At 43.3% G+C, this 22,011-nt stretch overlaps 1 protein-coding gene across 1 annotated transcript; it reads right to left on the bottom strand.

Moving 5' to 3' along the window:
* Positions 1-4,045: 4,045 nt before the first annotated feature.
* On the bottom strand, positions 4,046-13,435 carry LOC124273235. The gene is made up of 5 exons (XM_046708449.1): positions 13,016-13,435; positions 9,406-9,460; positions 6,415-6,493; positions 4,480-4,647; positions 4,046-4,194 (listed from the first exon to the last, which is right to left on the bottom strand). Exons 1-5 carry the CDS (start codon positions 13,332-13,334, stop codon positions 4,099-4,101), a joined length of 717 nt encoding a protein of 238 aa, XP_046564405.1. The 5' UTR covers positions 13,335-13,435; the 3' UTR covers positions 4,046-4,098.
* Positions 13,436-22,011: the final 8,576 nt, after the last annotated feature.

Raw genomic sequence — 22,011 nt, forward strand, 5'->3', positions numbered from 1 at the left:
CGTGGAACGTGTGTACCATGGAACGTGTTTGCCTTGGAACGTGTGGTCCATGGATCGTGTGTACCATGGAACGTGTGTGCCATGGAACGTGGGTGGCGAGGAACGTGTGTGCCATGGAACGTGTGTGACGTGAAACGAGTGTGCCATGGAACGTGTGTGACGTAGAACGTGTGTGACGTTGAACGTGTGTGACGTTGAACGTGTGTGCAATGGAACGTATGTGTTGTGGAACGTTGTGCCATGAAACGTGTGTGACGTGGAACGTGTGTGCCATGGAATGTTTGTGACGTGGAACGTGTGTAACATGGAACGTGTGTGCTATGGAACATATGTGACGTGGAACGTGTGTGTCATGAAACGTGTGTGCCATGGAACGTGTGTGATGTTGAACGTGCGTGACGTGGAACGTGAGTGCCATGGAACGTGTATGCCTTGGAACGTGTGTGACGTGGAACGTGTTTGCCATGAAACGTATGTTCCCTGGAACGCGTGTGGCATGGAACGCATGTGCCATGAAATGTGTGTAATATGGAACGTGTGTACCATAGAACGTGTGTTCCTGGAAAGTGTGCGCCATGGAACGTGTGTACCATGGACGCGTGTACCATGGAGTGAATGAGTTAATATATAAAGTCACATCGGCCATATATCTCAGCCATATAGTGACGGGGTGTGCCATGGAACGTGTGTACCATGGAACGTGTGTGATTTGGAACGTGTGTGCCATGGAACGTGTGTGAAGAGGAACATGTGTGACGTGGAACGTGCGTGACGTGGAACGCGTGTGCCATTGAGTCAGTGATTTAATATTTAACGTCAAATCGGCAATATCTCAGCCATATAGTGACGGCGTGTGCCATGGAACGTGTGTACCATGGAACGTGTGTGACGTGGAACGAGTGTGCCATGGAACGTGTGTGGAGAGGAACGTGTGTGACGTGGAACGAGTGTCCCATAAAGCGTGTGTCACGTGGAACGAGTGTGCCATGGATCGTGTGTACCATGGGACGTGTGTGACGTGGAACGTGTGGTCCATGGATAGTGTGTACCATGGAACGTGTGTGGTGAGGAACGTTTGTGCCATGGAACGTGTGTGACGTGAAACGAGTGTGCCATGGAACGTGTGTGACGTAGAACGTGTGTGCCATGGAACGTGTGTGACGTAGAACGTGTGTGCCATGGAACGTGTGTGACGTGGAACGTGTGTGCCATGGAACGTATGTGTTGTGGATCGTGTGTACCATGGATCGTGTGTGCCATGGAACGTGTGTACCATGGAACGTGTGTGACGTGGAACGTGTGGTCCATGGATTGTGTGTACCATGGAACGTGTGTGCCATGGAACGAGACGTGACGTGTGTGACGTGGAACGGCTGGTATGCCATGGAACGTGTGTGACGTGGAACGTGTGTGCCATGGAACGTGTGTGACGTGGAACGTGTGTGCCGAGAACGTGTGTGTGACATGGAACGTGTGCCATGGAACGTATGTTGTGGATCAGTGTATCATGGATCGTGTGTGCCATGGAACGTGTGTACCATGGAACGTGTGTGACGTGGAACGTGTGGTCCATGGATTGTGTGTACCATGGAACGTGTGTGGCGAGGAACGTTTGTGCCATGGAACGTGTGTGACGTGAAACGTGTGTGCCATGGAACGTGTGTGATGTAGAGAACGTGTGTGCCATGTGACGTGGAACGTGTGTTCCATAGAAAGTGTGTGACGTAGAACGTGTGTGCCATGGAACGTGTGTGACGTGGAACGTGTATCCGATGGAACGTGTGTGCCATGGAACGTGTGTGACGAGGAACGTGTGTGCCATGGAACGTATATGTTGTGGAACGTGTGTGCCATGGAACGTGTGTGTCATGGAACGTGTGTGCCATGGAGCGTGTTTGACGTGGAACCTGTCTGCCTTGGAACGTTTGTGCCATTGAACGTGTGTGACGTGGAACGTGCGTTCCATAGAAAGTGTGTGACGTGGAATGTGTGTGCCATTGAACGTATGTGACGTGGAACGTGTGGTCCATGGATTGTGTGTACCATGGAACGTGTGTGGCGAGGAACGTTTGTGCCATGGAACGTGTGTGACGTGAAACGAGTGTGCCATGGAACGTGTGTGACGTAGAACGTGTGTGCCATGGAACGTGTGTGACGTAGAACGTGTGTGCCAGGGAACGTGTGTGACGTGGAACGTGTGTGCCATGGAACGTATGTGTTGTGGATTGTGTGTATCATGGATCGTGTGTGCCATGGAACGTGTGTACCATGGAACGTGTGTGACGTGGAACGTGTGGTCCATGGATTGTGTGTACCATGGAACGTGTGTGGCGAGGAACGTTTGTGCCATGGAACGTGTGTGACGTGAAACGAGTGTGCCATGGAACGTGTGTGACGTAGAACGTGTGTGCCATGCTACGTGTGTGACGTGGAACGTGTGTTCCATAGAAAGTGTGTGACGTAGAACGTGTGTGCCATGAAAAGTGTGTGACGTGGAACGTGTATCCGATGGAACGTGTGTGCAATGGAACGTGTGTGACGAGGAACGTGTGTGCCATGGAACGTATATGTTGTGGAACGTGTGTGCCATGGAACGTGTGTGTCATGGCACGTGTGTGCCATGGAGCGTGTTTGACGTGGAACCTGTCTGCCTTGGAACGTTTGTGCCATTGAACGTGTGTGACGTGGAACGTGCGTTCCATAGAAAGTGTGTGACGTGGAATGTGTGTGCCATTGAACGTATGTGTTGTGGAACGTGTGTGCCATGGAACGTGTGTGACATGGAACATGTGTGCCATTGAACGTGTGTGACGTGGAACGTGTGTTCCATAGAAAGTGTGTGACGTGGAACGTGTGTGCCATGAAACGTGTGTGAGGTGGAACGTGTATCCGATGGAACGTGTGTGCTATGGAACGTGTGTGCAATGGAACGTGTGTGGCGAGGAACGAGTGTGCCATTGTGTGCCATGGAACGTGTGTGTGACGTGGAACGTGTGTGCCATGGAACGCGTGTGTGTGGAACGTGTGTGCCATTGAACGTGTGTGACCATGGAACGTATGTGTTCCATAGAAAGTGTGGAACGTGGATTGTGACGTGGAGACGTGTGGTCCATGGAACGTGTGTGCCATGGAACGTGTGTGACGTGGAACGTTTGTGCCATGGAACGTGTGTGTGTGAACGTGTGAATGGAACGTGTGTGCCATGGAACGTATGTGTTGTGGAACGTGTTTGTGCCATGGAACGTGTGTGACGTGGAACGTGTGTGACATGGAACGTGTGTGTTCCATGGAACGTGTGTGGCATGAATTATTATTGTGTGCTATGGAACGTATGTGTACCATGGAACGAAGTGTGCCGTGGAACGTGCGTGACCATGGAACGTGTGTGACGTGGAACGTGTGTGCCTTGGAACGTATGTGTTGTGGAACATGTGTGATATGGAACGTGTGTGCCATTGAACGTGTGTGACTCGGAACGTGTGTTCCATAGAAAGTGTGTGACGTGGAACGTGTGTGCCATGAAACGTGTGTGAGGTGGAACGTGTATCCCATTGAACGTGTGTGCTATGGAACGTGTGTGCCAGAGAACGTGTGTGCTATGGAACGTAGGTGTTGTGGAACGTGTGTGACATGGAACGTGTGTGACATGGAGCGTGTGTTCCATGGAGCGTGTGTGACGTGGAACCTGTGTGCCTTGGAACGTGTGTGCCATTGAACGTGTGTGACGTGGAACGTGTGTTCCATAGAAAGTGTGAAACGTGGAACGTGTGTGACGTGGAACGTGTGTGCCATGAAACGTGTGTGCCATGGAACGTGTGTGACGTGGAACGTGTATGCCATGGAACGTGTGTGACGTGGAACGTGTGTGCTATGGAACGTGTGTGCAATGGAACGTGTGTGGCGAGGAACGAGTGTGCCATGGAACGTGTCTGCCATGGAGCGTGTGTGACGTGGAACCTGTGTGCCATGGAACGTATTTGTTGTGCAACGTGTGTGCCATTGAACGTGTGTGACGTGGAACGTGTGTGCCATGGAAAGTTTGTGACGTGGAACGTGTGTGTCATGGAACATGTATGGCGTGGAACTTGGTTAGATGGGTCAATTTTCGCGACCAACCACCCGTATGAACCTAATTTCAACAGCACTGGGGTTGTCAAAGTTCAGTCTCACTGCATCTGTGCGAACGGTCAGCATCTGTAAAGAAGACATCTCAGTGTTCAAAGAGGTTCAGTTCATGGTGATTTTTCAAGGTGCAATGACAGGTTTAGCAAAAACGGTACAGGTTTAGCAAAAAAAACAATGGGGGCAAATAAAGTTGTTTTACAACACTTCGGGCGTGGAACGTGTGTACTATGGCCTTTGTAAGCATACTACATTCTGATAAATCGTATTAGTAAAATCCAAAAATGCTTGGTGTTTTGTTTTGTGATTCACACCCACCAATAAAGCATGGTAAAAGTTTCATAAGGAAAAACTCACTCGAAAGTGTGGAAAAAACCAATCAGACTGAGCTGACCCCCCGTCGCCTCTCGTCCACGTTTTGATCCAGAGCCCACTGCCATCCCTGAGCCAGACACTCGTCGTGACGGAAGACATGTCCTTGTGGATTCGAAGTTCAACAAGATACAGAGAGCGACGCACCCCAAACTGTTGGCGACAATACGGTGGGATATTTTGAATGTGTCACTACCGACAAGCACACATTACAGAAACTGCTTGTACGTGTATGGTCTGTTATAAAAGACCAGACAAAGTGGAGAGAACAGCAAACGACATGTACAAGAAAGGTATGATACTTTATGGATAACAACTTCTTTATTATATTAGGATGCGACGTTTCGGTATATTTTCTCATACCGTTGTCAAACAAGAGTAAAGTAATACACCACAGAACCGACTTATGTACATGTAACAGGGATTAAGTAAGACAACATGAGGGTGTGTGAAAGGGATTGACAACAACAATGGATATTGGTGATAATGCAGTAACGATTGCAGGTAGCCAACTGTGTTAGTCGTGTCAAATTTATCATTTGTGTCAAAACTTCTTGAAAAAGTCGTCATGATGCAACTGATTGACCATTTGCAAAAGCATGACTTATTTGACAAACACCAGTCCGCATATCGGCCAGCAAATAGCACCGAGATTGTCCTTAGCTGTGTATATACAAGATACGTGATTCTGTTGACAGGGGAAATGTTGTTGTGTGTCTATATGTGTGTCTATGCTTGCCTTGCTCGACATATCCGTAGCTGTCGACACAAATGACCACACCTTGCTTCTGAGTCATTTGAAACGTTTTTGCTTATCCAATACTGTCTTGCAGTGGTGCTCATCCTCCCTGACTGACAGATCACAGTCTTTTCAGATTGACAAAGTTCTTTCTGAACGTCTTACTATCGAGTTTTGGGTTCCACAGGGTTCAGTGCTTGGGCCGATTTTGTTCACCCTTTACACAAGGCCGTTAAAACATCTTATCACAGGTCAACAAGTTGCTCATTACTTTTACGCAGACGCTTCACAACTCATGAAACACTTCAACATTCTGCTCGAGAGTCAGATGGCTGCTTATATTACCAAGGCCAGAACCTTCTCCTATACAGCAGCCACACTGTGGAACTCGCTTTCCGTTAACTTGAAGTTAACCCCTACCTTGCAAGTCTCCAAGTCCATACTTAACACCAACTTGTTTCTTCGCTATCAAAATCTTCCCTTTTCAGTTGCACAGGTGTATATATCTACTTAATTTCTTTTTTTTCCTTTTTAATGTTAGCACTTTGAGCGTGCCCCTCCTTGGTGCGGGACTCAGCCCACTATTCATGTTCTTACTATATTTTTTTACAGACTGACGTGAAAATGCAACACAGAGGGCGCGGGTGATCCTAACATAGTCAGGTGAGCTGCACCTTCAACACACAGCCCAGACTGCTTCTATCAGGAAGCGTTGCCGAGTCGAACCCACAAGAACTTTCTGGAGAATATGAAGACTCACCAACTGTGCAGCCTTCTGCATTACCCAGAGTGTCAGAAGGGATGTGCTCCCGATGGAAACCCAGGAACACCCCTGATCTGCGCCAAGAGATCAGGAAGTACCAAACCAAGGGCAATCTCCTGATGTACTGTTTTAATCACGATATGGCCGAAATATCTCCAAACTGACATTAAACTTTAAACGCACACAGTCACTCACTCTCCTGATACATGGGGAGCCTGAGATACAAGCAAGACATTTCAAAGGCGAGGTCCGCATATTCAGCATGCTTTTCCTTAAACTGTTGAGGAGACGGAACAAAGCATACATAGCAAACAGGATATATTTGGCAGTGATGGCCGGAGTGCTCTGTATATAAACACACACACATATATAAAGAGAGAGTTCTCGAAGGATAGATAATGCTAACGAGCAGATTCACCTCAATCCAGGGATCTGCATCATCCAACCTTGGTTTCCAGGCAGCAGCAGATCCTCCAATGGCATTCGTTTCTGGAAAACTGAAATATTAAACGTGATAAAGCGATCCTAACTATATAGACTTGGGAAATGTGAGCTTCATTGTTGCATTGACAAATGCGTACTCATATTGAAGTTTGATATTAACTTCCAAAGTTTGATAATTAAAAATGATCATGCAGACCTCAAAAGCTCATGGGGCTATGAGATAGTGATGACACGAGACTCGTCAGGTAAACGACCTTACTATAATTCGGGTTGTACTATCAGCATTTCGTTTTAGGCTTTACCAATGTGTCACGATATCGTGTCGCACTATCGCTTCGTCGCCATAAGGCATGACATAGTATTCAGAGCGCTGCGCGATGTTACAAATCAGCCTTTTAATTAATCGAAGTAATGAGAAAATACTCAAATCTATATACGAAAACGAAAACAGTTTTTGTTCAAGGAAACTTCATGTAACAACAACATATTCGAAGAAACGGGAAGAACTTTCGCTGGCCAAAAACGTTTTGCTACATAATTGGCAGCATTAAGTTTTCGTCCAATAGTGGCCTAAATGTCGACGCCATGATGACCCGTGAGACCCTGTGTATGCTGGACTCCCTGTACCTAGGTGTGTTAACTGTGTACAATAGTGGCCTAAATGTCGACGCCATGGTGACCTGTGAGACCCTGTGTATGCTGGCCTCCCTGTAGCTAGGTGTGTTAACTGTGTACAATAATGGCCTAAATGTCGACGCCATGATGACCCGTGAGACCCTGTGATGACTCCTGTACCGTGAGACCTAAATGTCGACGCAATGATGACCCTGGACCCTGTGTATGCTGGACCCCTGTACCTAGGTGTGTTAACTGTGTACAGTAGTGGACTAATTGTTGACGCCATGATGACCCGTGAGACCCTGTGTATGCTGGACTCCCTGTACCTAGGTGTGTTAACTGTGTACAGTAGTGGCCTAAATGTCGACGCCATGATGACCCGTGAGACCTTGTGTATACTGGACTCCCTGTACCTAGGTGTGTTAACTGTGTACAATAGTGGCCTAAATGTCGACGCCATGATGACCCGTGAGACCCTGTGTATGCTGGACTCCCTGTAGCTAGGTGTGTTAACTGTGTACAATAGTGGCCTAAATGTCGACGCCATGATGACCCGTGAGGCCCTGTGTATGCTGGACTCCCTGTACCTAGGTGTGTTAACTGTGTACAATATTGGCCTAAATGTCGACGCCATGATGACCCGTGAAACCCTGTGTATGCTGGCCTCCCTGTACCTAGGTGTGTTAACTGTGTACAATGGTGGCCTAAATGTCGACGCCATGATGACCCGTGAGACCCTGTGTATGCTGGACTCCCTGTAGCTAGGTGTGTTAACTGTGTACAATAGTGGCCTAAATGTCGACGCCATGATGACCCGTGAGACCCTGTGTATGCTGGACTCCCTGTAGCTAGGTGTGTTAACTGTGTACAATAGTGGCCTAAATGTCGACGCCATGATGACCCGTGAGACCCTGTGTATGCTGGACTCCCTGTAGCTAGGTGTGTTAACTGTGTACAATAGTGGCCTAAATGTCGACGCCATGATGACCCGTGAGACCCTGTGTATGCTGGACTCCCACTAGGTGTGTTAACTGTGTCAACATTTCCAGGTACAAGGACACCTGGTCAGAAACAGCCCAGGTTCGTCAGCCCCCGTTAGTTACTTAAGTTGATTTCAATCGAGCCGTAACCCAGGGGTCACCACTATCAACCAACGTGTCAACACGATTGCTGACTTGCAGGTGTTCCGTGGATGAATGTGACAACACCTGTGTCTGCTGACATGCAGGTGTAAGGTGGGTGAGTTTGACAACATGTGTGTCTATTGACATGCAGGTGTTCCGTGAGTGAGTGTGTCAACACGTGTGTCTGCTGACATGCAGGTGTTCCGTGGGTGAGTGTGACAACACCTGTGTCTGCTGACATACAGGTGTTCCGTGGGTGAGTGTGACAACACCTGTGTCTGCTGACATACAGGTGTAGTAGTATATAACATGCAGGTATTCCGTGGCTGAGTGTGACAACACGTGTGTCTGCTGACATACAGGTGTTCCGTGGCTGAGTGTGACAACACGTGTGTCTGCAGACATACAGGTGTTCCGTGGGTGAGTGTGACAACACGTGTGTCTGCTGACATGCAGGTGTTAGGTGGGTGAGTGTGACAACTCGTGTGTCTGCTGGCATGCAGGTGTTAGGTTGGTGAGAGTGAGCACACGTGTGTCTGCTGACATGCAGGTATTCCGTGGGTGAGTGTGACAACACGTGTGTCTGCTGACATACAGGTGTTCCGTGGCTGAGTGTGACAACACGTGTGTCTGTAGACATACAGGTGTTCCGTGGGTGAGTGTGACACACGTGTGTCTGCTGACATACAGGTATTCCTTGGGTGAGTGTGACAACACGTGTGTCTGCTGACATGCAGGTGTTCCGTGGGTGAGTGTGACAACAGGTGTGTCTGCTGACATGCAGGTGTTCCGTGGGTGAGCGTGACAGCTTCTGTGTCTGCTGACATGCAGGTATTCCTTGGGTGAGTGTGACAACACGTGTGTATGCTGACATGCAGGTGTTCCGTGGGTGAGTGTGACACGTGTCTGCTGACATACAGGTATTCCTTGGGTGAGTGTGAAAACACGAATGTCTGCTTACATGCAGGTATTCCGTGGGTGAGTGTGACAACACGTGTGTCTGCTGACATGCATGTGTTTCGTAGGTGAGTGTGACAAAACGGCCTTTATACCAGCTCTTTACACTCCAGCTCAGAACTTCCCGTAAGCTGGCTAAAACATATGGTTGACTCGATGTGTTCAAACTCTGACAGGTGTGTTTTGGAATACTGATATCAGGTGATCCACACCAGGCATTTCAGATAAGATCTAATTCAAATCTAGGAGGTAAAACAAACACCTACCCGTCACGTGTTGACGAAACTCCTAACACTTCTTGTATCTGCATGTCAACCAACTCTGTCAGAAAAACGGGGACAGGTAAGTTACAACAAAGTACAATCATTATAAAGTGGAGCATGCTCGACATAGATGTTAGAAAATATATTTAGAGAGAGACAGTAATTGTAAATGCAATGTTGCATGTTTTTTCATTCCATGAAATTATATGTGCTAACATGGTTTAACGTTTAAACTTAATCTTAAACTTAAGTTTATTAAAATTACACATTCAATTCCCTTAACTCAATGGGATAATGGTTAGGGCTGTAGATTTGTAGCCCAAAGTGGGCAGGTTCAAACTCCACATACACCAACTAAACATTGGAACCAAGTTAGCTAATATACATACTAGTACTGTATTTAAATTAGCCTCATTTCTAGCACGTGTTTATCACATGACCTCTCTAAGAAAGCACATGGTTAAAAAAGCATGCACATCAGTCTGTACCTGACCACCATGCTAGAAGGTTGCTTCACCTCACTGTCTGAGAATCACTGCATGTTAACGGAGAATACGAGTGAATTGCAATAATTTGCTGGATGAAAGATAACGTCATCAGAAACATATTCCCAAATTTTCAATTAAAAATTATGTATAATTATGTTTTAATCGCGAAAACAGTTTCTGTAAATCTCAGCTTCGGCCATTATGCACATTTCGTTGGAACCCACGTGACCTTTCCGCTCGTGACGTCAAATGTGCCTGGAGTCCGCCATATTGCCAAAGACCAAGCGCTACAGTAGTACAAATCGTGTTGTTTCTGTTGTTCTTTTACATGGAACGATGGTGTATTGCGTTGCCTGGGTATGCACGGCACCACCATTTCTTCCGTTTTCCAAGTGAAATGACAGATTTCGGCAGGGGAAATGCGCCGATCATTCTGAGTCGGACGCATATGAAGATGCACGCATGGGGTATGGAAATCCCAAGCTAGGCTGAAGAAGGAAAAGTATCCACGAGATTCATTTATAATCCATCATTCCCTGTAACAACTTACTGTCAGTGGTATTTTAACATAAATTAAATTAAGTCCGGTTGCCAGTCGAATTGCCCCCGCTACAAAATGACCCAGCAAATTTGGTCAAATTGTCCCAGTGGGGTAGTCAAAATGCCCCCAATTTATTTAAAATGAATAAATGTATAATAATGATAGCTTTATCAACTTTGATATTATGTTCTTCATATAAAAGTATATACATAGTTATGAGTTTACTAATGGAACATTTTTCAGAAATATCACTTCGTAATAACTTTTATATGGAGGGCATAATATCAAAATTGACAAAAACTCTGCATTTACGGCATATATTTAATCATTTTAAACAAATTTGACCAAATTAGAATGAATGACCACATTTGTCATGAGCTTGAACATGTTTCGCTTTACGTTCTTTTCGGTTTGGAGCTCTAAATGCTGCAGACTACCCGAAACATTGCCCAATACAACGGCAAATCACAATCAAAGCATACTCGTTGCTTTCATTGTTTTCCATTTCGTCCAATTACGCATGTCGGCATCAGACTCGCTATTGTCAGTAGTGTGTGCCGTGAAAGTTGTTCTGTATTCTAATTGGCTGACACGATGTCATTCTAAGTCTATGACCGAGCACCATAACTATTTCCGTAACCAAACACTTGGAAACATACTACACTGTCCTGAATAGTGTTTTATAATTCATTGGTTTTCGGGGAATAACTTATCTGAGAACTAGAATACTGAACAAAATAATTCCAATGTAATGTTTGTAGCAGATAATTTCTATGTTCCCCCGTCTGAAGCATATATATTTTGTTTTAAAATCCCAGACACCCTACAGTCACAAAAGGAAATGCGATCACATTTAAAAAAACATAATTCTTAGTGACTGGTCATGTATCTATAGGGCTGGGTTTGCTGGTTGGAACTGCCTCCGTTTCCCTTGATTCTTCTTCTTCATCTTAAGTGGAAGATTGTTTTGCAAGATGTAAAATCGGATCGTATTGATACGGTCTAACATCCATATCAGAAATGACATCAGCAACATCTTTTAATGCTTCAGAATCCACTGTTAAGTTGTGAGGTAAAGCAAAGAGGAAGCCATTAGCAAAAGGCACTTATTACGTCATGTCACGTGATACCCCCTCTGCTCATTAACTGTCGGGTGTTTCCGTTTTAAGCGGACATATGAGTACGTTTGTGTTTTGTATTGCTATTTACAAACATCTTGTTCAATTTTAATCACGGAATGTGACTTTTAGAATATCCATTACAATATATCAAAAGTTTTGTTTTCGTTCGTATTCTCCTTTAAAGGTCACATGCAACCAAAAAATCAAACATTATCAAAACACAATTATCACTTATTCATGACATATAATATACATTGCTGGTTATGAAAAACATAAAAACAAAATTAAAAGCGTACAAGCGCAAATCAAAAGAGTAATACATGACCGATGCCCACGCTGTTGATCACTGGATTGTCTGGTCCAGACATGATTATTTACTGACCGAAGCCATATATCTGGAATATTGCGTGTGGCGTTGAACTAAACTCACTCACTCACTAATAATACAACGGAATCGTTTACTTGCAAATAAGTACTGAAAGGTGTCTGCATTAAATTGTTCTCTGAAACTTTGTATTTGTAAAATACTAACAGGAATAGTTCTTACATTCTGAAGCATAATACCTACAGATCATACGCAAGAGCCCACAAATATATACATTCATTTGTTGCTATTCAAAATGTCTTTTTCACAATATTAAATATATCTAAATATCATCAAATAACAGCAGTATAACAATGCAATTTCTGAATATTTTGGTGGCCATCTTGGATTTTCATCACCACCAGGTGGCGCTGTGTAATAAATTGGGAATATGTACCTCGCTGTTCCAATTAATCCTCTATGAAATACGAAATTTGACAAGATAATTATGATATATGGAACATTGATTGCATTTTAGTCGAAATGGCGGCCATCTTGGACTTTCTGCCAGTAGAGGGCACTGCTGTGGTGGATCCATATCCAGAAATGTTCGGAATGGTTCAATATATAAGTGTGCCAAGTTTGGTGTTTTTAACCCAAAGTGCACAGTTTTTGCCTTTATCGCCCCACTATCTGATGAAATACAATGTACACCCGTCAAGATCCGCGAGCAGTGAGTACAAAGGTCATATTATCACGCCACGCCTCGGTGACCACGCGAAGTGAGAAAAGCGTGTATCGCCAAGCCTTTAGTTCGATTGTTTATTCAGTAATGTATTATGTATTATTTAGTAACGTGCGCTGCATTGAGGTCAATCAATCAGCTGTTGTCAACATGGCTTCTCACAAAGCAAGTCGATTCGATGCGTATTGTTTTCTCCAGCTCGGGGAATACAACCTTACTCGGGACTGATAAAACCCCGTATTTCCCGAGACACGATGTGATAACGCATTTATCAAGCCGAATGTTTTTGACTAAATCAAAAGAAAACAATGCTCATCGAATCGACTTGTTTTTATTTAACTTATAGAGATTGTAAAGATCAATGTGTTTACTCGCAAAACTCATAAAGGAAGGATAAACTTGTGATAGTCTCACCTGGTGAGTTGTAGTAGACGTAACCCGGTGCATTGACAAGTAGCCAGGATCGAGGGTGTGCCAGAGGACAGATGCAGTCCTGGGTGCCCTGGTTGAAGAACACATTACTGATGGCAACACGGTTACAACAAGAGAGGCACTTCAGCAGACTTGTCACAGTGCAACGCTGTCTTATTCCGACGTTGACCTTCTTCCCCTGATACTCGCCGAATGGAGACTGAAATTCATGCACATAGCATTCAGTGTCAGCCAGACCCTGCCCGGATGCTATAAACATACAGACGGCAGCTGCCCACACTGTCCAGTAGCGGTCAAACATGTCTGTAGGAAGTTTCAGCTGACACGTCGACAGGACCTCACTCCGGCTACATGCAGTGGCGTTTCTGCACCTTGCTGTCAATCACAGGCACTAAGTATCCTCGCTAGGGGAAACAGGTATGTTCTTATTGTACAGACAGATTCAGTCTCCTACCCTGCATCACAGTAAGCTGTCAATCACAGGCAGTAAGTATCCTCGCTAGGGGAAACAGGTATGTTCTTATTGTACAGACAGATTCAGTCTCCTACCCGGCTGTCAATCACAGTCACTAAGTATCCTCGCTAGGGGAAACATGTATGTTCTGATTGGCCAGACATATTGAATCTCCTACCCGGCTGTCAATCACAGGCAGTAAGTATCCTCGCTAGGGGAAACAGGTATGTTGTTATTGTACAGACAGATTCAGTCTCCCGCCCGGCTGTCAATCACAGTCACTAAGTATCATCGCTAGGGGAAACAGGTTTGTTCTTATTGTACAGACAGATTCAGTCTCCCCCCCGGCTGTCAATCACAGGCAGTAAGTATCCTCGCTAGGGGGAAACATGTATGTTCTGATTGGAGCGACATATTGAGTCTCCTAATCAGCTCCTACTTGGACAGGCACATAATTATCTTGCTAGTGAACATCGATTTACTGTCCTGGGATTTTTTCATTGATGACGTTGGTCTATTCATTTCTTGTCGTGCATTCCCTGTGACGTTCATTTCTTGTCGTGCATTCCCTGTGACGTTCATTTCTTGATGTGCATTCCCTGTGACGTTCATTTCTTGTCGTGCATTCCCTGTGACGTTCATTTCTTGTCGTGCATTCCCTGTGACGTTCATTTCTTGATGTGCATTCCCTGTGACGTTCATTTCTTGATGTGCATTCCCTGTGACGTTCATTTCTTGATGTGCATTCCCTGTGACGTTCATTTCTTGATGTGCATTCCCTGTGACGTTCATGCATTCCTGTGACGTTCATTTCTTGATGTGCATTCCTGTGACGTTCATTTCTTGTCGTGCATTCCTGTGACGTTCATTTCTTGTGTGCATTCCTGTGACGTTCATTTCTTGTCGTGCATTCCCTGTGACGTTCATTTCTTTGTCGCGTGCATTCCTGTGACGTTCATTTCTTGATGTGCATTCCCTGTGACGTTCATTTCTTGTCGTGCATTCCCTGTCGCGTTCATTTCTTGTCGTGCATTCCCTGTGACGTTCATTTCTTGTCGTGCATTCCCTGTGACGTTCATTTCTTGATGTGCATTCCCTGTCGCGTTCATTTCTTGTCGTGCATTCCCTGTGACGTTCATTTCTTGATGTGCATTCCCTGTCGCGTTCATTTCTTGTCGTGCATTCCCTGTGACGTTCATTTCTTGTCGTGCATTCCCTGTGACGTTCATTTCTTGTGATGTGCATTGCCCTGTGACGTTCATTTCTTGTCGTGCATTCCTGTGACGTTCATTTCTGTGCATTCCCTGTGACGTTCATGCATTCTGTGACGTTCATTTCTTGTCGTGCATTCCCGTTCATTTCTTGATGTGCATTCCCTGTGACGTTCATTTCTTGTCGTGCATTCCTGTGACGTTCATTCTTGTCGTGCATTCCCTGTGACGTTCATTTCTTGATGTGCATTCCCTGTGATTCCCGTTTCATTTCTTGATGTGCATTCCCTGTGACGTTCATTTCTTGTCGTGCATTCCCTGTGACGTTCATTTCTTGTCGTGCATTCCCTGTGACGTTCATTTCTTGATGTGCATTCCTGTGACGTTCATGCATTCTCGTTCATTTCTTGTCGTGCATTCCCTGTCGCGTTCATTCGTGACTAACAGTTTCAGAAATTCCAACGCCGCAAATAAATATTCATTTGTGGTTCATGCATCTTTGATCAAATATCAAACAAATATATATGGACCATTGCGCGAACAACTGTTCAGCGATCATCCAATATAGATAACGGCTACTCAAGAGAACCTAACGAATGAACCTTGCCAATAAGTTTGCACTGTTTAGTATCTTAAAAAGAGATGTTGACTTTGTCGTCAGTTGTGATGACTGTCTGTACCACAGCATGTTCCATATAATCCGTTTGGCTCCGATGAATCTTACTCGAAAACTACTAAACATATAATACTCAATGAAACATTGATCATAATCAAAACATCAGACCAACTCTGTGATTTATTTGCAAAATTTATGTCCTAAAGAAAACAAAAATTTGTTTAACAAACTATCATTAAAATTTTGACACAGTTTACTATTTGTTACGAGGGAGGGGTGCAAAGAGAGGAACAGCCAGGTGTGCAAGACTGACTGACTGACTGAGTTTGGTTTTACGCCGCTTTTAGCAATATTCCAGCAACATCACGGCGAGGGACACCAGAAAGGTGTGCAAGAAGGTTAGCGACAGCACAGCACGGGTAAATGATTCATTAACTTTGTCGGCACTTGTACAGGTGCTCCGCGTACACCTGGCTGTTTTCTCTTTGCAGTCTGTGTAGTATGATGTGATGGGGCTATTCTTTACACCTAAGTATGCTATTCCAATATGTTTGCCATTGATAAAGACGCAAACGGGTTTTGTAAATATAGTCTTATCATCAAAAGGCTTTTTTAATTATTATTTTATTTATTTATTTATTTTTATTTTTTTATGTGGAATATGTGAGGTAGGTTCAAAAGATTTATATCGGGCGCCACTGACAGCCATTTTGGCTCGTATGGTGTTACTGGTTCTTGTGCTCTTGGTCAGTCGCACAGTCAATATTTATGCATCCACCATCTGAGATATATGTGGAGCTCCATGTTGTAGTGTCTGTAGTTTGCTGTAACGTATCTGCCCCTGTTTCTCTGATAGGTTTGGTTGACTCGCTAATAGAAGAAGTGTTCGGAGTTTCATCAGAACAGGGCGGGTAGGTGTTTGACTTCACTCGTACATTTGACCTCAACACCATCTGACAGTCCCTGTGTGAAAACACGTGCATGCATACTGTCACCCACAGAAACCTTATTTGTTTAAAACAAAACAAAAAACTTACTACACTTAGTGTCAGAACATGTGATAGTGCTGAAAAGTTCTCCACGGATGACCCATTACCATTTGCATGATGCTTACCGAACCATTTTGAGTGAGTGAGTTAGTTATATATTTAACGTCACCCCTACCTTGACGAGAACAATCTGTGTATTAAAACGAAACATATCTGTACCATGCAATCCTGTCGCCGAAGGACAGTAAGATTTCCAGAAATATTATTTTGGTTTAAACCATTTTTTTAATAAAGGGTATTAGCAGCAGCTGAAGGTAGATCACCATACTAGGGACCATTGGGACTCACAGTGCTATATATATATATACATCGCCAGGAGCTGAAGGTAGATTATGAAGGGACCATGGGGACTTACAGTGCCTTTGCTTCCTGCATGAAACCCAGCTGGATTTACACCATCCATCAGATGTTAGTGATTATTTAAAATTTTTGTCTACCATTAAAAGAACATATTCTACTCTTAAAAGGATGGTAGATATAACAATATACAGAATGACATGGGTCGTCTGTACCCTATCAGGTTGACAATACTTGTATGGTACTTCAACCCCCGCCGAAAGTCCAGCCACAATCAATCCCTCTTAATCATTATGTATCACCAGGTTATAAAAGACATCACTTTGTAAATCAAACTCTATTAATCATCTTAATTCCATGTCGTCAATGCAGTCATTTTGGAAGACACCTTACGGACAACTGATCTATTGAGACGCACATATGGCGAACCTATGTCGATGACGCCCCTTTACCCAAGGATTCCTGGAGGTCGCAGTCATCGGGTACCGACAGCAACTGTTTGAAACACCTTTTATTGGAATACATTGTGGGTCTTTTCTCATCTGTGACGTTAGTTTCATTTATTTATCTTTGTCACGTTTTGAACTTGTAATGACATTGTAATGCATGGTAGATTGTTTAATAAGTAACGTATCTTTCCCTTTGTGTAAAGAACACAAGTACATGCACTGTCAAGCACTACATTTTCTGGTTTATGAATGACTAGAGGTTTAAGCTACCGCGTCTGTTACACAAGATTGGATCACTTTGAAGTACTGTTTGTGTGAGTTGTTTCTCAAGGGGTGAAATATTGCTGGAAGTTACCAAGCATGAGATTAGCTGAAATCGATTTGAGAATGTTTCCAAACATTGAAGTAATGTGATTTGACCGGATGCATATACACCTTTCAACTGATGTGGGTATGGACATCTATAAATGCGTCTGTGGCAGACATAAACGTGTCTCTGAATGTGGCATATATCAGAGAGGCATTGTGTGTTGCATCCATAAACGTGTCTGTGTAATATACTTTTTTGTACTGTTTTAACCATTACATATAAAGGATTTGTGGCTAGTCTTAAGCGGGGCACCCGTGAAGAGCCACCTCCTCATGGTGTATGTATGTTATCAGCTCCTGAAGCAGTATCATGAGCCTGGTCAAGAGCAGTATGAAATTCATGTATCGAAAAGGTTTCATTGTAGTCTTCCCCATTATCTGAATTAAAATTAATTGATTAACATACTCAGGTAAATGTCTTTAAAAATTGAACACTTTGTGTAGGTAACTTCGTGATCATTTGAAAGAGAAATCCATTTACCTACTCAGATTTACTACATCTCCGAAACTACAAGATACAGTCAAATCCCGATGAGTCGAATGCCGGTGTCTCGAATATTATGCATAACTCGAAGTACCTGTCGGTCCCGACCATTCCCTGTTATAGTTGTCATCATTTGGATACCGGTTACACGAATTCGTCTTATAAATACACACGATGCCTCGAGAAGGAAATTTGGTCCCATGAGATTCAAACAACAGCAAACTTGTATACATAAGCCGAAGTCAGTCAATGAGAAGTTGATTGGTGTAGCAAACTGATCAAATTAACAAACCAGCGCAGCTCACACCTTTCCGCCATTGACGGGTGAGTTCAAAAGGCAGATTAGTGATTTTACGGAAATCACTGTCTGTACTAATCAGACTGGAACTGATAAGGTGCCCCTATTAGTGATAGGGAAATCATTAGATAAACAAATGCTTAGGTGGGGGAATTAGGACTGGATCATCTTTTTTCTACCCTCATAGACATACCTATGTCTCGAATACATCGATAAGACGAATTTATTACTTGGTCCCCAGCGATTCGACTCATCGGGATTTGACTGTATAGTTAACGAAATAACAGTCGAACTACCTCTTATGCCAAACCTTTTTACCCGACACTACCCGTTATAACCGGGATACCATTTTGAACGGAAAAAAGAATTTACTCCTGTGTAAACCAGAAAATAGTTGAATCCGTCCGCGATTATATCATCAAGACACAACGATTCAATTTTTCTCAGGAAAATACGTAAATCAACTCAACAACCTTCTCATGATTGATTTATATTCCTACAATAGCTTGTTAGACACACACAACTGTAACTCTCTAATTATGACTACTTAGAGAATAGTTGTATTTGATGTAATATGTATATATTTATATGTACTTAAAAATAGATTATGCAATAGTTAATATCGATGACGTCACATCCTCCATTTCATTTTGTATTTTATGTTGCATGGGAACGGTGTTAACATAAGCAGTAATGCTTGTTCACCAATCCCAATTCATTTTCATAAATAATAATAAAATATGTTTAAACCAAAATGACTTTCAAACTTCATAATAGTCAATACAAATGTGTTATCATAATTACTTATTCTTCTGAATCAATAAAATATTTAATGAACTATTTCTTCTGTGTAAATATAAGCTTAGATAATCTATTTCATTAATCTACTCATCAATGACTCCTGTGGGTACTCTTCAACAACTGGGCTGATCCCACTTTCATTGTAGGGATGTGGAAACACCACCTGTGTGCACTGAACCATTAATTAATGTGTCTCACAACTGGGAGTTCTCACAACTAGGAGGACACCATTGTACACAGGCCAAACCGAAACATGAGTCTCATTAACCTATTCAGACAATGACCTACTGTTTCTCGTGTGAAAGTGAAAATAGACACCACAAACAACTATGGTTACACTGAATTCCAATTTCTGGTTTCATAAGGAAAAATTATTTCCAAATGAATTTTAATTTTAAACTTTAGTAACATCGTATTTCTATATTTTATGGCGAGATTTAGGCAGCATGACTTAACTAAGACGTCACAGACTGCCCCTGTTTGATGAGGTCGTAAAATGATTCACAATGCATCTGGCTCACTGGTTACACCTGTTATGTGCTTTTTTGAGCTTTTTAGTATAGTTCTTTAACGCACAAAGTGATTTATATAATATCAAGTCCGTACCAGACATTTCTAGCGGCAGAGACTCGTTTTGGGATTTTCACGATTCCCAGGTTTCTGTTTCAGAGCTCGCTGTATGACAGAGCACGCTACACGACATGTTTGCAGGGATTGTAAGGAGCGTGGTGTTGCAATATACAAGTGCTTAGATGTATCGAATAGAGCTGATTAATACGCAGGGGCGTGTCACGCTTAGAAACAGCGTTAGAAAGGCATATAGGTATATAGACCCTACCCTAGTACTATATAAAAGGAAAGGGATGTAACGACGGAACCAGCCCCTCCTCAAACAAAGTTAGATTTCACCACGTACACTATTTTTAAGACCCCATCGAGGCATACGGATGGAAAACGAGATGATTTCCCTACAAAATGAGCTATAAATGGTCACAATCAGATTATTATTGCAAAAGTTATACGCCACGACTCACCGAAAACAGCTTCCTCCGCTATTCCAAGTAAAAATCATGGATCACCTAAGACAGCGAAAACCCACCTTTTAAATTCGTTTATTAATTCCAGCCACGTTGACAGCACCTATGTAGGGCTAGATTCGATCGACAGCGGCATTCCACGGGTCTAAAAGCTTATTGCAACATCTACAAATCATTTCCTCGACAGTAAGCAGGCATTTTCTCCAAAACCATCGGCAATCATACTCACTTGTCGGCCATAGATGGCCTTGACATTTCAGTGGTCGTATCAGGTCGTAGCTACCATTAGATCGAACATTCGTGATCTGATGCAGAAGAAGTGGGACACTCAAGTAGGTATTAATAAGTTACATGAAATAAAACCCTATATTGGTTATACCTACTTGGGTTGTCAGTCCACATTTGAGGAGGTCATCATGCAACGTCGTATTGGCCATACTAGATATACTCATGAATATTTGCTCAAAGGCGAAAATCCTCCGTTTTGTATTTTTATAATGTTAATTATCGTTTAATAATTGAATTTTTAAAGGAAATAGAATTATTGCATAACTTTTGAATAATATGTTTTGTAAATAGATGGTATTTTAATCATGGTAGTATGAATTAGCAACTGCGATTGTAAGTGGCTGTATCGTCGAAGGGGGTTAAAGTATTGTAAAAGTATTGTCCTCCTGAGAGGATACATAAGTCCCAAACAACTTTCAAAGTCAATCTCGCTCAACCATACTTTTAAATCGTAGTATTTTTGTGATTTTAATTTCGGCTAAATCTTCCTACCATCGCCAGGGGCTGACAGGATGGTGTAAATCCAACTAGGCTCCATGCAGGTAGCAAAGGTACTGTAAGTCCCCAAGGACCCTAGTATGGTGATGTACCTTCAGTTGTTGGCGATCTATATATATAGTACTGTAAGTCCCCAAGGACCCTAGTATGGTGATCTACCTTCAGTTGTTGGCGATCTATATATATAGTACTGTAAGTCCCCAAGGACCCTAGTATGGTGGTGTACCTTCAGTTGTTGGCGATCTATATATATAGTACTGTAAGTCCCCAAGGACCCTAGTATGGTGGTGTACCTTCAGTTGTTGGCGATCTATATATATAGTACTGTAAGTCCCCAAGGACCCTAGTATGGTGATGTACCTTCAGTTGTTGGCGATCTATATATATAGTACTGTAAGTCCCCAAGGACCCTAGTATGGTGATGTACCTTCAGTTGTTGGCGATCTATATATATAGTACTGTAAGTCCCCAAGGACCCTAGTATGGTGATGTACCTTCAGTTGTTGGCGATCTATATATATAGTACTGTAAGTCCCCAAGGACCCTAGTATGGTGATGTACCTTCAGTTGTTGGCGATCTATATATATAGTACTGTAAGTCCCCAAGGACCCTAGTATGGTGATGTACCTTCAGTTGTTGGCGATCTATATATATAGTACTGTAAGTCCCCAAGGACCCTAGTATGGTGATGTACCTTCAGTTGTTGGCGATCTATATATACTGTAAGTATGGTGTATATATAGTACTGTAGAGACCCCAAGGACCTAGTATGGTGATGTACCTTCAAGCGATCTATATATATAGTACTGTGACCCTAGTATGGTGATGTACCTTCAGTTGTTGGCGATCTATATATATAGTACTGTAAGTATACCTTCAGTTGTTGGCGATCTATATATATAGTACTGTAAGTCCCCAAGGACCCTAGTATGGTGATGTACCTTCAGTTTTTGGCGATCTATATATATAGTACTGTAAGTCCCCAAGGACCCTAGTATGGTGGTGTACCTTCAGTTGTTGGCGATCTATATATATAGTACTGTAAGTCCCCAAGGACCCTAGTATGGTGATGTACGTTCAGTTGTTGGCGATCTATATATATAGTACTGTAAGTCCCCAAGGACCC

This window comes from Haliotis rubra, unplaced genomic scaffold, assembly GCF_003918875.1.
Source record: "Haliotis rubra isolate DU_JTF1 unplaced genomic scaffold, ASM391887v1 Scf1782, whole genome shotgun sequence".
Taxonomy (NCBI): Eukaryota; Metazoa; Mollusca; class Gastropoda; order Lepetellida; family Haliotidae; genus Haliotis; species Haliotis rubra.

Excerpts from the sequence above, each read along its gene's own strand:
- LOC124273235 (XM_046708449.1), bottom strand. The coding sequence starts at position 13,334 with ATGTTTGACCGCTACTGGACAGTGTGGGCAGCTGCCGTCTGTATGTTT. Across the intron at positions 6,494-9,405 it reads GTTTCGTCAACACGTGACGG|TTTTCCAGAAACGAATGCCA; the intron begins GTAGGTGTTTGT and ends TTAATATTTCAG. Across the intron at positions 4,195-4,479 it reads GGTTTTTTCCACACTTTCGA|ATGCTGACCGTTCGCACAGA; the intron begins GTGAGTTTTTCC and ends TCTTCTTTACAG.